The sequence below is a fragment of the Schistocerca americana genome, chromosome 8, assembly GCF_021461395.2.
Source record: "Schistocerca americana isolate TAMUIC-IGC-003095 chromosome 8, iqSchAmer2.1, whole genome shotgun sequence".
Taxonomy (NCBI): Eukaryota; Metazoa; Arthropoda; class Insecta; order Orthoptera; family Acrididae; genus Schistocerca; species Schistocerca americana.
This window is the reverse complement of record NC_060126.1, coordinates 346,230,000-346,244,705: the sequence shown is the minus strand read 5'-3', so window position 1 is coordinate 346,244,705 and position 14,706 is coordinate 346,230,000. Positions and strand designations below refer to the sequence as shown.

General features: G+C 37.4%; 1 protein-coding gene across 1 annotated transcript in view; it reads right to left on the bottom strand.

Moving 5' to 3' along the window:
- Positions 1–14,706, bottom strand: part of LOC124545845 (protein sax-3-like) — a 95,278-nt gene that overhangs the window by 36,346 nt on the left and 44,226 nt on the right. The window contains exons 11-17 of the mRNA XM_047124803.1: positions 11,727–11,929; positions 11,475–11,635; positions 10,755–11,065; positions 10,161–10,329; positions 8,697–8,833; positions 2,754–2,916; positions 1,241–1,428 (exon numbers count right to left, since the gene is read on the bottom strand). Coding sequence (XP_046980759.1) covers positions 1,241–1,428; positions 2,754–2,916; positions 8,697–8,833; positions 10,161–10,329; positions 10,755–11,065; positions 11,475–11,635; positions 11,727–11,929 — 1,332 coding nt within the window. The remainder of the gene's footprint in view (positions 1–1,240; positions 1,429–2,753; positions 2,917–8,696; positions 8,834–10,160; positions 10,330–10,754; positions 11,066–11,474; positions 11,636–11,726; positions 11,930–14,706) is intronic.

Here is a 14,706-nt window from a genome sequence, read left to right as displayed (position 1 = left end):
CTCTTGACAATCAGTTTTTTGAGTTTCATCAGTCTCCATTAGTAACAACATTGACAACATCGCAGATTGCACCACACCTGAAGGGCATTGTCTTGGATATTCTAGGCGAGTCTATGATGTTATATGCTGCATGCTTGCAGTGGCATGGCACATTTAAACATGTGCATGGGAAAAGGGGGTTCATAACTGGATCTCAAGACTACTTACACATGTCAAAGGAACAAATTTGAGTTGCATTTTTATGACTTGTGAATAATATACATTGATGCAGAAATAAAGACAATGAACACTAGATGGTTTAAAGAATTTCATTCTGACTTAGGTAAGAGTATGCTTTTTTAAAGTGTCTTGTACTCATTTTCAAAGCTAAAACAACTTCAGACACCCATATACTGTACAGCAAGGATTGCAGATTACTATACTTGGAGATACACAGCACAATGAGTGTCTGTTCATTTTATGTGGCATGATGTGCATTACTAATTTGATGGAGTAGTTAAAAGTGGTGACTACCTTCACATGTACCAAACGGCAGTCAATGAAGTAAGTGGCAGATTTTGCAGGCCAAAGTGTATCTATAAAGTTTACGGTTTCTTTAAGAGTTCATATTTAATACTAATTTTTGTTGTTTCTAGGTCCCAAAAAAATTCAACTCTACAAATGACACAGAGATAAGAACAGAGACAAATTTAAAAACAACTTTTGAAATCTGATGTTGAAATGTGACCATTGACCACCATCTGGCCTCAGCAGCCGCAGACTGTGGTCATGTGTGTGTGAGTTGCATTTGCATGTGCGTATGTCTGTGTCTGTTGTCTATTTCCAATGAAGGCTTTGTTGGCTGAAAGCTTACTTTCTGATGGTCTTTTGGGGTTGTGACTATCTGTGATTCAGTCTCTTTGCTATATGGTGAGTTGCAACTATCCTTTTCATAATTTGACCATTGATATTGACATACTGATTCTGATGCTTACTGTATCAGAATTGTAAGACTTTATTTTCATTATTTTTCTTAATCCAGTGTTTATAATGCAAGTCACACTATTCAATGAATAACTATTTGCTGTTATGTCATGACCAATTATTGTGTCATATGAAGAGTAATGTCTGCAGTACACTTTCTTGCGGAGGGAGGGAGTGTGTAAAACAGTGATGAAGGTGGTGTAATATAGATCAAATTGTTGTTATGTAATACTATTGATATACTTAATATTTTAGTGAATGTCTTCTAAATGCTTACCGGAGGAGGATGTTGTGGTGGGGGCAGCATAGCGTATCGCCCACTGCTGTTTCCATAATCTCCTTTTCCTGTGGAGTTGGCCCCACTTCCTCCCTGCTGCGGATTCCAGTTTGATGAGTAACCATTGCTGCCACAACTGCTGCCTCCTCTTACAGGAGGCACTGGTGGACCATGCCCTGAACTACCTCCTATAACCAATGATGTCAAATGAGAAGTGAAGTTATAGTATTGGTCTTTGTTCAACTGATTGGCTTTAAATGAGACAGTTTAATATTTACTCAAAATGGAGTGCCTTAAATAATGGATAATAAGGGTCAGAAGGCAGAACACTATTAAGAAGGGATCTTTGTTTTCCATTAGTATTTAACTAAAACCATTCTGAGTGTTTCCTTGGTTTGACAATGTGCCGATAATAGAAATATTCCCTTTGATTACAATATATCCCTTTTATGTAGCAAGACAACACTAAATTCATGCATGAAAGACAGTGCAGCTCCTCAGTCTTGGTATATTGTGAAGCAGAGAATAATAAACATAAAACAGAACAGTGAAGTAAATTACTTCATTTGGGAATGTGTGAATACCGAGATCCTGTGACGGAAAGTATCTGTTTGGATTCTAAAAATTCAACTACACCTCATTTCATGGCATACTCTAGTAATTACTTTCTGTCACTAGTTGTTCATGTATTTGCCTGAAATTTAAGCATTAGCAAGAAAGCAGCAAAGGGACAGTGTATCTGCAAAATTAGTAGTTTGCATTAAGTAATGCAGTTTCTATTATGATGTAATTAGATTATATTAAACATTATTTATAGATTTAATTCAAGTAGAACTGTGTAATTCTAAGTAATAGCTAATGTAGCATGCTGTTCCATGTTATGTCATTAATTATTGTCTTAAATCACTCCATGTCCTTGAAGATTCTACTTTATACAAGCTCTTGAGAATGAGAATCACCAGAAAATTTTGTTTTAACAACTTCAGTAATATTCATCATTTGGATTTGCATCTCCTTATGTTTACCGTGTTTGCAGTTAAAATTGTTGGATGTAAGGTCAGCCAGTTATGCCAGTTTTATGTAATCTGTAATGTGAGCATTTTTACTAAATGATTATGAAACTAATTTTGTAATCATTTAGGAAAAATGTTCACATTACAGATTAAATAAACTAGAAATCCACTGATGATGGCTCATTGGTGCTGGAACATGTTTGGGAACTCGGAAAAAAACAGTGTTTTGCATTACTGGCAATTTCAGTAATTATAAATGAGTGAGATGGCATTTTGTTGAAGCACTGGAATCATTTTGGAGGAATGGGGTTCAACAGTCGACCCAAGCAATTCATATTTAGCCTTCCCTAAATCATTTAAGATAATCACAGGGATGGTTCTCTTGAAACGGGCACAGCCAATTTTCTTCCCCATCCCTGTCCAATTTGAAAACGTGCTTCATCTCTAAAGACTCAGTGACTGGACATTAAATGCTAAACTTGCTTTTTGTTAATAATTACCTCCACTTCCATCAGTAGGGTGCAGTTGTCCCACAGGAGTGCCTTCTCTCGAGCAGTTACTACGTTTGCCTAATAGAGGACTGTTTGGATTATATCCTGGTTGATGAGAGTGAAAACTGGGAGAAACTCCACGATTTGTAGAGTTTGTTGTTTGAGTAGGTGCCTGGAAACATACAAAATAGGCAAAAAATAAAATTTTCAGTTTATTTGAGTGTGCTGGTACATTCTGTTAAAACAGCAAATACATATTGCATTATAATGCAGATTACCTGTACATACATATTAGTTATGATATTTGGCAGTTATTAAAGGGCAATTAGGAATCATAAAGGCAAACTAGGAAGTCATTCTAAAGAGAAGTTGGAACAAAAAATTATGTCCTGAAGTGAGACCACATTTATAATGTGATACTGAAAATTACCATGTGACAGTGCCATCCAGTTTACAATAGATGTTCAGAGTGGACTCTGTGAGATGCAGTGCATCCACTTACACATGACATGACACACCATCTCACTTGTTTGGATAGGCCATCCATTCTGTTTGTTAACGGTATCACGTGTTGCATAAAGATATTGCTTTTGTCTGTCTATCAACTATTATATTAATATATCAAAAAACAAAGATGTAGTGACTTACCAAATGAAAGTGCTGGCAGGTCGACAGACACACAAACAAACACAAACATACACACAAAATTCAAGCTTTCGCAACAAACTGTTGCCTCTTCAGGAAAGAGGGAAGGAGAGGGAAAGACGAAAGGATGTGGGTTTTAAGGGAGAGGGTAAGGAGTCATTCCAATCCCGGGAGCAGAAAGACTTACCTTAGGGGGGAAAAAGGACAGGTATACACTCGCACACACACACATATCCATCCACACATATACAGACACAAGCAGACATATTTTTCAATTTTTTGAACCCAACTATTATATTAATATATAAGAACTTCCAAGTGGATTCACAAGCAAAACTTAAAGTTATTTAAGTCTTGAGATCAGGTGGGCCATACACAAAAAGGCTGATCACTTATGGAGCTACTGAAATATCGTTGAATGATAACACAGTAATGGGCTAGCTCTACATCGTGTATCAGCCACATGATGAGATACACTACCAGTAGCACATCCCCAAACACAACGGATAATGTGTTCTGCAGGAATTTCAGTTACATTTGTCCATTAGGGCAACCTGGGAAAACAACTAGTCCAAGTAGATGGTTACCAATAGCACATACCCCAAATTTACTGATGATAATGATACAATCATAGTGCAATATTTTATTGGAGCTCACAGATGACAGTTGTCCGAGATGGTAATGCCATCCCAAACAAATGTTTGCTCAATGAAAAGCATTGATAACAAAAGGACCAGAATGTCAGTACTACAAACATGAAGGTTATAATTGTTTGCACAAATGGTTAAAAATGGATGAAAAAATTTTACAAGTTGAGTGGTACACTTTATAGCAGCAATATACCTTACAAATAGGTGTGGGCTTCTACCTTTTTCCAATTAATTGGCAGCTTGTAAATACTGTTTAAGCTCATTCGTCATACAGAAAACATTCTGTTATGTGGGTACACTGCCAAGAGTTCAACCAAAACCAATCGCGAATCTTTTAATCCTTTCTCTGCCAGGAGGGGCCTAAGGAAGTTTGTCCCTGTAAGTTCTCTTCACCCCTTACAACACTCTGTAATGGGACACCCTTTTCAAAATAACTTTTTTTTTAAGGAGTAGCTGATACCAGGATTAATCCCAAATCTGGTACAGGTGAACATTTTTGGCTGTTTCACTGAAAGAATTTAATTTGATTTTGTATATGATGCATGGTATTTCAAACTAAACTGTATAAAAAAATTAATTTGTTACACTCTGTATGTACGGTTAATATTTTTCTTCTTTTAGAAATATCTGGCTTACTTAAAATCATGTTATTAATTACACAATCTAATACTAATTATTAAATTTGTTTCTGGATTCATTTATTAAATGTTGTTGTAACTTGGTGATGATTCTTCTTTTGTCAAGACAGTATGTAAACTCTTTCGCTTTGTAAACTCTTTGCAATATTGTGTATACTGCAGAATGTGGGTAGTAGTGGGCATGTCTCTGATGAAAGGAAAACTGTTTTTCAATTTTGCCTACAACAATATAATTGATGGTTTTATGGAAATGCAGATTGACAAGTCAATGTGGTATAGATGAATGGGATAAAATAAAAATATATTTAAAAACAAAGATGATGTGACCTACCATACGAAAGCGCTGGCAGGTCGATAGAAACACAAACAAACACATACATACACACAAAATTCTAGCTTTCGCAACCAATGGTTGCTTTGTCAGGAAAGAGGCAAGGAGAGGGAAAGACGAAAGGATGTGGGTTTTAAGGGAGAGGGTAAGGAGTCATTCCAATCCCGGGAGCGGAAAGACTTACCTTAGGGGGAAAAAAGGACAGGTATACACTCGCACACACACACATATCCATCCGCACATACACAGACACAAGCAGACATTTGTAAAGGCAAAGAGTTTGGGCAGAGATGTCAGTCGAGTCGGAAGTACAGAGGCAAAGATGTTGTTGAAAGACAAGTGAGGTATGAGTGGCGGCAACTTGAAATTAGCGGAAGTTGAGGCCTGGCGGATAACGAGAAGAGAGGATATACTGAAGGGCAAGTTCCCATCTCCGGAGTTCTGACAGGTTGGTGTTAGTGGGAAGTATCCAGATAGAGGATAATGGAGATACTGTTGCTTGCTGGTGGGTTTGATGTGGACGGACGTGTGAAGCTGGCCATTGGACAGATGGAGGTCAACGTCAAGGAAAGTGGCATGGGATTTGGAGTAGGACCAGGTGAATCTGATGGAACCAAAGGAGTTGAGGTTGGAGAGGAAATTCTGGAGTTCTTCTTCACTGTGAGTCCAGATCATGAAGATGTCATCAATAAATCTGTACCAAACTTTGGGTTGGCAGGCCTGGGTAACCAAGAAGGCTTCCTCTAAGCGACCCATGAATAGGTTGGCGTACGAGGGGGCCATCCTGGTACCCATGGCTGTTCCCTTTAATTGTGGGTATGTCTGGCCTTCAAAAGTGAAGAAGTTGTGGGTCAGGATGAAGCTGGCTAAGGTAATGAGGAAAGAGGTTTTAGGTAGGGTGGCAGGTGATCGGCGTGAAAGGAAGTGCTCCATCGCAGCAAGGCCCTGGACGTGCAGAATATTTGTGTAAAATAAAAAGATATTTATAGCAACAGAAAGAATTTCATCAGTTACTCAGTTCAACAAGAACCTACAAAATCAAAATTGCAGCTGCAATAATGTACCTCTAGATGCAATAACTGCAGCCAACAACAAAACAACAATGAGATAATGAATATAAGTAAAAAGTTTTTCTTTTATATATCTTAGGCCTCTTGCAGCTTTCAAAAAGTTTGCAGGGACAGAGAATTTTAATTTTGATGTGTGGGAGGGTAAGATTACAACTCCAAATTGATGAAGCGTGCTTGGCTAATGAGAGAACATCTTTACTTGACAGGTTATTTACTACCTTGCCTTTTCTTGTAATTACTTCTTTTGAATGACAAGTTTCAGGGAATTTCTGTACAGCTAACTACATTTTCAGCATAACAATTTACAGCTCAAAATTGTCTGTACAATATCAGCAACATCTATGAATTTCCTCTTCAGGCTGTACATGCTTCTATACCATTTTCTCAGAAAGTTTTAATCATTCAGAACCTACCCTTTTGTTTTTCAGCATCTGTTAGCTCCCACACCCGCTTACCATGGTGCAGAAACCTTTCATTTAAACTATCACAAAACATGATATTTTTGTGTGTTCTAAGGACAACAATGTAATAAACCTTTAATTAAATTTCAGATATTCAAGATTAACTTCTACATAAACTGTTATTAACATATTGCATACTGAACCATCAGATTTCTTATTTTTCTTCATTTGGCATGTTCTACTCTCTTTCAGCATTTTTTTCTCTGCCAAGGCAAAATCTTTTGAAAGTATTCAGTGCTCATATTTTATCTTTTTTCCACACACCACAAAATCAATTATGTACATTCTTTTGCAAGTGAAATAAAAATATTAACACGGCTTTCACAAGAAGTCTTTATGATTGTTGCAAATGGTATTCACTTTGGATAACATACTTTTATCTGTCTCTCTGGTTTTGTAGGTCCATTCTTATGTGCATTATGTTGATGACTGATCGACCCATCTTCCAGTTAGTGAGGGTATTAACTTTGCTCACAGCATGGGCGCCAGTCAGACTGTGAGGTACTGTTGGTGATGTACTGCTGTTTACAGTTGCACTTAACTTTTAACATCTAAAATCTTGGAGAGACATTTACTTCCCATTGAACCATGCCAACATTCTGTGAAATATACATACCTCAACAAAACTTTGGAATATCATAGAGTTTACTACAATGACTTCTTATTGTACACCCAATGAGGTTTGTACAATACCTTTTTAACAAAATAAACATAACTCCTGCTGAAAACAAGAACAACTTTCGTTAACTTAAAAACAAAAATAGTGAAAATCTTTATCACATGATGATAGTGTCCTCTCCACATCTGGATGAGTTCTTCCAGTCTGTGAGGCATGATTTGGATGAGACCATCAAGTTTGTCTGGGGGCATGAGGTCCCACTCCTCAATGGCAGCTTCACTGAGGTTCTGAAGATTGTATTGTGGATTCAGATGTTGTGCATTAGTAACCTTCAACAGGTTTCATGTGTGCTCTATTGCATTCACGTCTGGGGACCGTGCTGACCAATGCATTTGGTTAATGTTGCATCTTTCAAGATACCCAGACAGAGCTGATGCCTCTACTGTCATAGGCTACATTTTATGATAGCATTCCAAAATTTGTTGAGCAGTGTACATCCCATGGGTATTACAGACTCGTAGATGAGATGACTGGCTAGATCTTAATGTCTTGAGTGCTACATCGTAAACCTTGTTTAAATTGAAAACCTTTTTATTATATTTTATTACATGCTTATTCCAGTATTAACTTCATTAACATCACTCTCATCTTCCTCTTAATAGATACTGGTATCAAGAAAGAGAAATTTTTGCAGCAAGCTAATTTTCCTTACATCCCAACAAACACTGCTATATTTATCCCTTCCACGGTGCCTAGATACCAGTTTGATACAAACAGAACCTAAAAAATGCATGTATGCTGGCACAGCAATATTCATTTCCTTCTGATCTTTGACCCAACCCCCACCCAAGATTTTCAACTGGCGGTCAATTGGATTAGCTCCACTTTGTCCCCAAATACCTACAAATAGCTTGTAGATCACAGACATCTCATTATTTGTTACATTCATTACCTTCCTTTGCTCAGTGTTGTTCTCGAATATTTTCTGAGACGCATGCACTAACAACCGCAACCAAAGGTAAGTGTGACAAGAAAAATTCTATGAAGGGGAGAAACTATAAGCATTTTCAGGCACCATAAACACACTGCTATCATTTAGCTAAGAAGGAGCTGAATAGATGTTATAGAAGGGCGAAAGGTTCAGTGTTAATGATAGTTATCTGTCAATATACAATTTCTGTTGCTGAGATGTCAACGGAAAGTGTAACAGGCTAATACATTTCTTTTCTGAGTTTTCCTCTTATTGTAATTACGCACCTTATCTTTTTAAAAAATTAAAATATTCAGTTTCTGTGATATTTATATAACAGCCTGTCTTTGGATGCTTTCACAGTAGTTATAGTTATGAATTGTCATTTCATTCATTACTAAAATCGAATGATACATTTAACTTACTTATTAAAGAAATGTAACAAAGAGAAAAAATGATGTCGAAATTTCTCACAGATGTATATTTCTGCTAAGAACCTCATCTCTCACTTACAGTATCATTTATGTAAACAATTATTTTCTAGATGTTTGCTGGTGATGATACTTACTTGACCTGGAAGAAGCCTCGTGCTGGCAGAAGGAGGTGAGTGCTCTGGTGGAGGTGGCAAGAATTCGGACCAGTTAGGCAGCAACTCATTCCCACGATGTGACACTGGTAACTTGTTAGCTTGAAGTCTGTTGTCATCTGCATTACAAAAGTGCAATGAATTTTACTGCTACAAGATGAAGTAGTATGATATTTTTTGCTGAAATATTATCAGTAATAGTCAACTATTGCGATTGAATTCCTTAGGAATGCTCACAACTCAATAACTACCTTTTCCTCAGGCTATGTCAAACTGTGCCACATAATATGAGTAATGTGTTGTTCTAATATGGGAATCATTGTAAAAATACTGAGAGGTACTGGAGAGAAATGAATGTAGATGTAGGGTATAACAAGTTGAAGTGTACGACAAATGGATATATATTGATTTTAAGCTAATAACAAATGAGACACACTTCCCAAATGACAAAAGAACTTTTAATTTGAATTTGAAAATAGTTTTATACTGACAAATAGTTTTAGCAACAATATTCACATAATTCAGTTTGTGTATGCCAAAGACTGGAAGAAATTAATTTGTGTTAGTGGTGTAGATCTTCCAACAAACCATAAGTGATGTGAAAAGATGTAGTAGCATGTATTACAGTGCCATAGCATACATGTGAAACTAATCAGCCACTAAATGTTTATCACAGTACGATAAAAAAACAATTATGCTTTGGCCGTACAGGGAATCAAGAAAGGGAGTGTTTGGTAACCCTTAATATTCAGCTGTTGTCTTTGCTGCATACTATGAATTTCAATAGCATTTTATGGAAAAAGTAAATAACATATTTTTCATTTAAAAATAATTTTTAATATGTTTCGGTTCTCAGATAGAAACTTTACATTTCCATAGGAATATAAAATATTAATGAACAGGTAGTGACAGAGAGTTACAGCATTTCCTAATGTACAGTGACCATTTTTGCATACGAAGCAAAGCTGGAATGCATATCTTTCTGATGATGCGGTCATTAGAGACTGAACTCAACAAACTGGAAAAGGAGAGGAAAGGAAATTTGTATTTTCCTTGTTAAAGTAAGCACTGCAAAATTTGCTGTAAGTGGTTTAGGGACTTCATGAAAAACTTAAAACTAGATGGCTGGATAGGTATTTGAACTTCTATCCTCCCAAAAGTGAGCCTGGTGTCTTACCATTGTGCCACCTCATATATGTGTCTGCTTTCAATACCACTAAAATTCTCATATTGGCAGATGTCCTCTATTCTCATAAAGCAACTTAAATGTGAAAATTTATTTCCAGGAAATTAACTCATGTGGAAAAAATTGAGTAGCTCTTGCAAAGGTTGAGGAATAGCTTCAATTCTTGCTAAAGCTTGTTCTAAGAATCCACATTCAGGAAAACTACTTAATGTATGTGCATTGCTACCAAATTATGAAAGTACAAAGCAGTTACTGCTTACCTGTGTAAAGACTTCCAATTTCTGAACTCATGCTGCTTGATTTGTTTCCAGTGTCTGGATTAGTTTCCATACTCGACAAATTGTGCTTCACACAAGAATCACTTGAACTAGAGGTTTTTGATTCACCTTGGTCAGCCACATTAACTGGTTCAAACAAATGACTGCTCTCCTACAGGAAATAATGTAGACTGGTTTTAATTAATTTTAGAGTTGAAACATATGTGCAAATTTTAAAATCATAAGCATAACTCAAATGATATTGTGCTTATATATTTTATCTTGGATTTGTGTAAAAAAAATTAAGATAAAACTATCAGACTCTTTCAAATCAAATCACAGCAACAACTATCACTTCCTCAAATTATGTGCTAACAGAATTTTTTACTGAAATAAGAAGGAGCCAAGTAAATTGTTTATTAAACAACATTGCTGCCTGATACAAAATGCCAATCAAAAATATTTCTGGTAATTTTTACATTGAACTACTATTCACGTACTTTAATAACTTAGTAATCACTCTTCTCAAAATCACAGAGCCCAATTTCTACCAGTGTTCTGTACAATCACATAATGATATCTAAGTGTAATACCTACCAAATTGTCCCTCCGAGGAAGTGAATTGATGAGAGTTGTTGTGGCATAAGGTGCAGGTATTTCCGGCTGCTGCTGATCCTTGCGGCAATTATAAAATGTGGTCAGGTTACGGCTGTCAACCTCAGCATAATCAGTTGTATTTGAACTGAGCTCATGGTTGAGTGTCTGATTATTAAGAAGCTTTGTCTCCAATAAACCAGATGAATCTTTGTCAGCACAATCAGTAGGTCTCCAGCCTCTATCAATCCACAGTGTTTCCTTGCCATTCATCAAGTTCAATTGAGGAATATCATTCCCATGCACAACAGGAACTGCAATACAACAGAACATATAAGCTAACATTCTTCAGATGATAAATTATAAGTCGATGAACATCTGTGATTGACAGTTGATAACTTCACACTATGTAATTGTGTGTGCGTGTGTGTGTGTGTGTGTGTGTGAGAGAGAGAGACAGAGAGAGAGAGAGGGGGGGGGGGAGGGAGAGAGCAGAGAGGGGAGGGGGGGATGTGTGGTTGATTGATTTTTGAAATGCTGATTATTGACAGAGATCTCAAGACATGAACAAAAGTAAACAATCTAGAAAAAGTTACAAGGAGTTATCATAACTTCCACCTACAGTGAACTGGAAAAATCAGAAAAATTCATCTAAAATGTGATATAATCAGTCTGTACATTTAGTGAGTTACTTAAGTCAAAAGAAAGATCAATTATACAAACCACTTAAATGACCAAGTTCTTTGCTAAGAGCCTGCCTCCTGCGAAGGTAGATAAAACCCACAAGACCAACAGCCATTGCAATAATGAGGACACCCATCAGGACAAGGAACCAGGTTTCTCTCACAACACCTCCAGCTGCGCCACTTTCACTGGGATGTGCCCTGCCAAAAGATAATTCAATTTCATAACAGTTCAGGAAAATGAGGTTGAACATTTCCTAGCATGAAATTTTTCTGTCTGAGTTTTACTTACCTTGGTGGATACTGGTGCAACAAAGCAGGATCCATTACCAGAGGGGCAGGTGCTGAGAATGGCCCCAGTCCTACCCTAGTGTAGGCTACAACACGTGCTGTATATGAGCTGCCAGTTGTCAAGTTGTTCAGCAAAACTGAGGTAGTTGTTGCGTTTAGTGTCATTTGGGCAAGAACTTTGCTCCCTTTCCCTTTTATCTGAATCTAGTGCAAAAAAGATTATAATTAAGTTAGTGACAAAAAAACTGAGCATCTGCAACCACAGATAAAACCACATATGGATGGCACATACACACACAGAAAGATATGAAAATCATCCCCTCCCTCCCTCCCCCCCCCCTCCAATCCCCCACCTACAGGTGAGTTGATAGCTACCAGTATTTTGAAAAACCTACTACTGTTCCTCCTCTTCCACTATTAAGCTGCTGCTTTTAGCTCCTGGCAAAGTCAAGATCTGCTTAATATAAACAATACATAAAGTTACATTCATTAGTACCAATATTCTGATAATTTGTAAGTTATTTCTACTTGAATTTTCTATTATATACTATGATTGTCAATTTTACAAACTTAAATAGGTTGCTTTATTTCTTTTGCTCACTAAGACCATGAGAAAGAGAGAATCATTATCTGCTAGTCTGGCCTTAATTAATTTTGATATTGTCACTTACATGAAAGTAACTACATTTCTATGTTGTGATATGTAAATTGACATTGGGCTTTTCTTTGTTTATTCTTTTGTGCTGTAATTACTCAGTGTGATTAAGTGTTGTTGGGTACGTAGTAGTTGTTATGCATGTTCTGACTGATTAATAAAATGTTACTTCAGAAAGCTTTCATTTTTTATTGAAAAATTCTCAGCAAAATCATACGGGCCCAGGCAAACCTGTGAAAGTAAGGTTTTATAAACATTAAAAATTGTGGAAATCCACAGTTTGTTTCAGAAGTTATAAGTTATGCGAGTGCTGATCATTCATTTTTTGTTGAACAATCATTCGTGTGTGCAGAGTGCATTTTTTTTCCCCCTCAGTGAGAGCTAGAAATGAATGGTACAGTCCCAACTGGACTTCCAGTGGTTGAAAAGTTGATCGGACCTGAAAATTATTTGACGTGGAAAATTGACATGCGAGGGTATTTGGTTCATGATGAACTCTGGGATGTTGTTGAAAACCCTCCTTCGGATCTGATGAGATGGGATGATTTTTGAAAGAGAGAAAAAAAGAGCCATTCCTGGATTATACTTTCCATGGAACAGTTGAATTATTCCAATATAAAGGACAAAAAAATGGCAGCAGAAGCCTGGGTGGACTTTAAAAAATCATTTGAAGACTCTGGACTCACTCACAGTGGGTTTGCTTAGATCATTAACCACAACCAAATTAGATAAATGCAAGTCAGTAGTGACCGTGTGGCTAGGGCCTCCCATCAGGTAGACTGTTCACCTGGTGCAAGTCTTTTGAATTGACAACACTTCGGCAACTTGCGTGTCCAAGAGGCACCTTCTATTGTATTGTATGTTAACCAGGGACCTAGAAACGATGGAGAGGCTCCGTCCCAGCCACAGCCGCAGTGGTCCACAACCCCACAACGACTACCGCAGTCCACTTCACCCTTCCACCGCCCCACACCAAACCCAGGGTTATTGAGCGGTTCGGCCGCCGGTGGACCCCCGCAGGGAACATCTCACACCAGGCGAATATAACCCCTATGTTTGCGTGGTAGAATAATGGTGGTGTATGCATACGTGGAGAACTTGTTTGCGCAGCAATCGCCAACATAGTGTAACTGAGGCGGATTCGCCGAGGCAGATGGAAAACCGTCTAAAACCATCCACGTACTGGCCGGTTCACCGGACCTCGGCACAAATCTGCTGGGTGGATTCGTGCCGGGGACCAGGCGCTCCTTCCCGCCCGGAAAGCTGTGCGTTAGACCGCACAGCCAACCGGGTGGGCTAAGAGGCACCTTACCAAGGGACAACAGGAAGTCTTCAATATCTATCCCAAATCTCCAGATCTGATATGTGTTTTGCTGTAAATTTCCTTAGCAGGTGTAATCATTGCCTTAAAACAAAAAACTACTGGACTCCCTAATAGTGGAGCTCAATATATGGTCTTGGCATCGACTATTCAGGATTTACTGTGGTTAAGACAACTTATGTCTAAAGTAGATCCAGGCAGTGTCATAAAGTCACTTACAGTATACTGTGATAGTAAAGAAGCCTTCCAGTTAGCCAAGAATCTAGTGACAAACTCTAGATACAAGCATATTAAGTATCATTTTATAATAAGGCATGTTGACTCAGGTGTTATTAATGCTGAACATCTGCTTTCTTAAGAAATCTTAGCCAATGCTTTCATAAAACGACTTAGCAATGGCAGACATGAAACATGTGTACGAAACTGTGGCCTTGTGAAATAAGTGAAGGAGTGACTGTAGATTTAGACTTCATACTTTTGTCGATGTCAGTTTATGGGGACATGTTGAGATACGTAAACTGATACCAACAGTTTCTTTTTTTTTTTTTTGTTTACTCCTTTGTGTTGTAATTCCTCAGTGGTGATTAAGTATTCTGGGAGTATGTTGTAGTTGTCACTGTGCACATACTCATTGATTAATAAAATGTTATTTCAGAAAGCTTTCACATTTGTATTAAAAAATGCTCAACATTCTGCAACAAGATTAAGCTCAAAGGACATTTGGAGTTCATAATATGCAGAATTTCAGTGCCACTATTTATATTACAAAACGAAATATCATTATTATCATTTTGTTGAAAGAATAATGGCAACACTAAAACCTCAGTTTCTCGATGTCAAATGAAACTGACAAATCTATATCGCTAATTTTTGAGAAAAATGAAGTCACAGTTTATTCTGAAATACTGTAACTGGAAAAGTGAATGACATTCAGGACAAAAGGATCAACTGATTCTGTAGCAAGGGTTGTTAATTGATAATAGCAGCTGGTGTGGTTGGGATAGT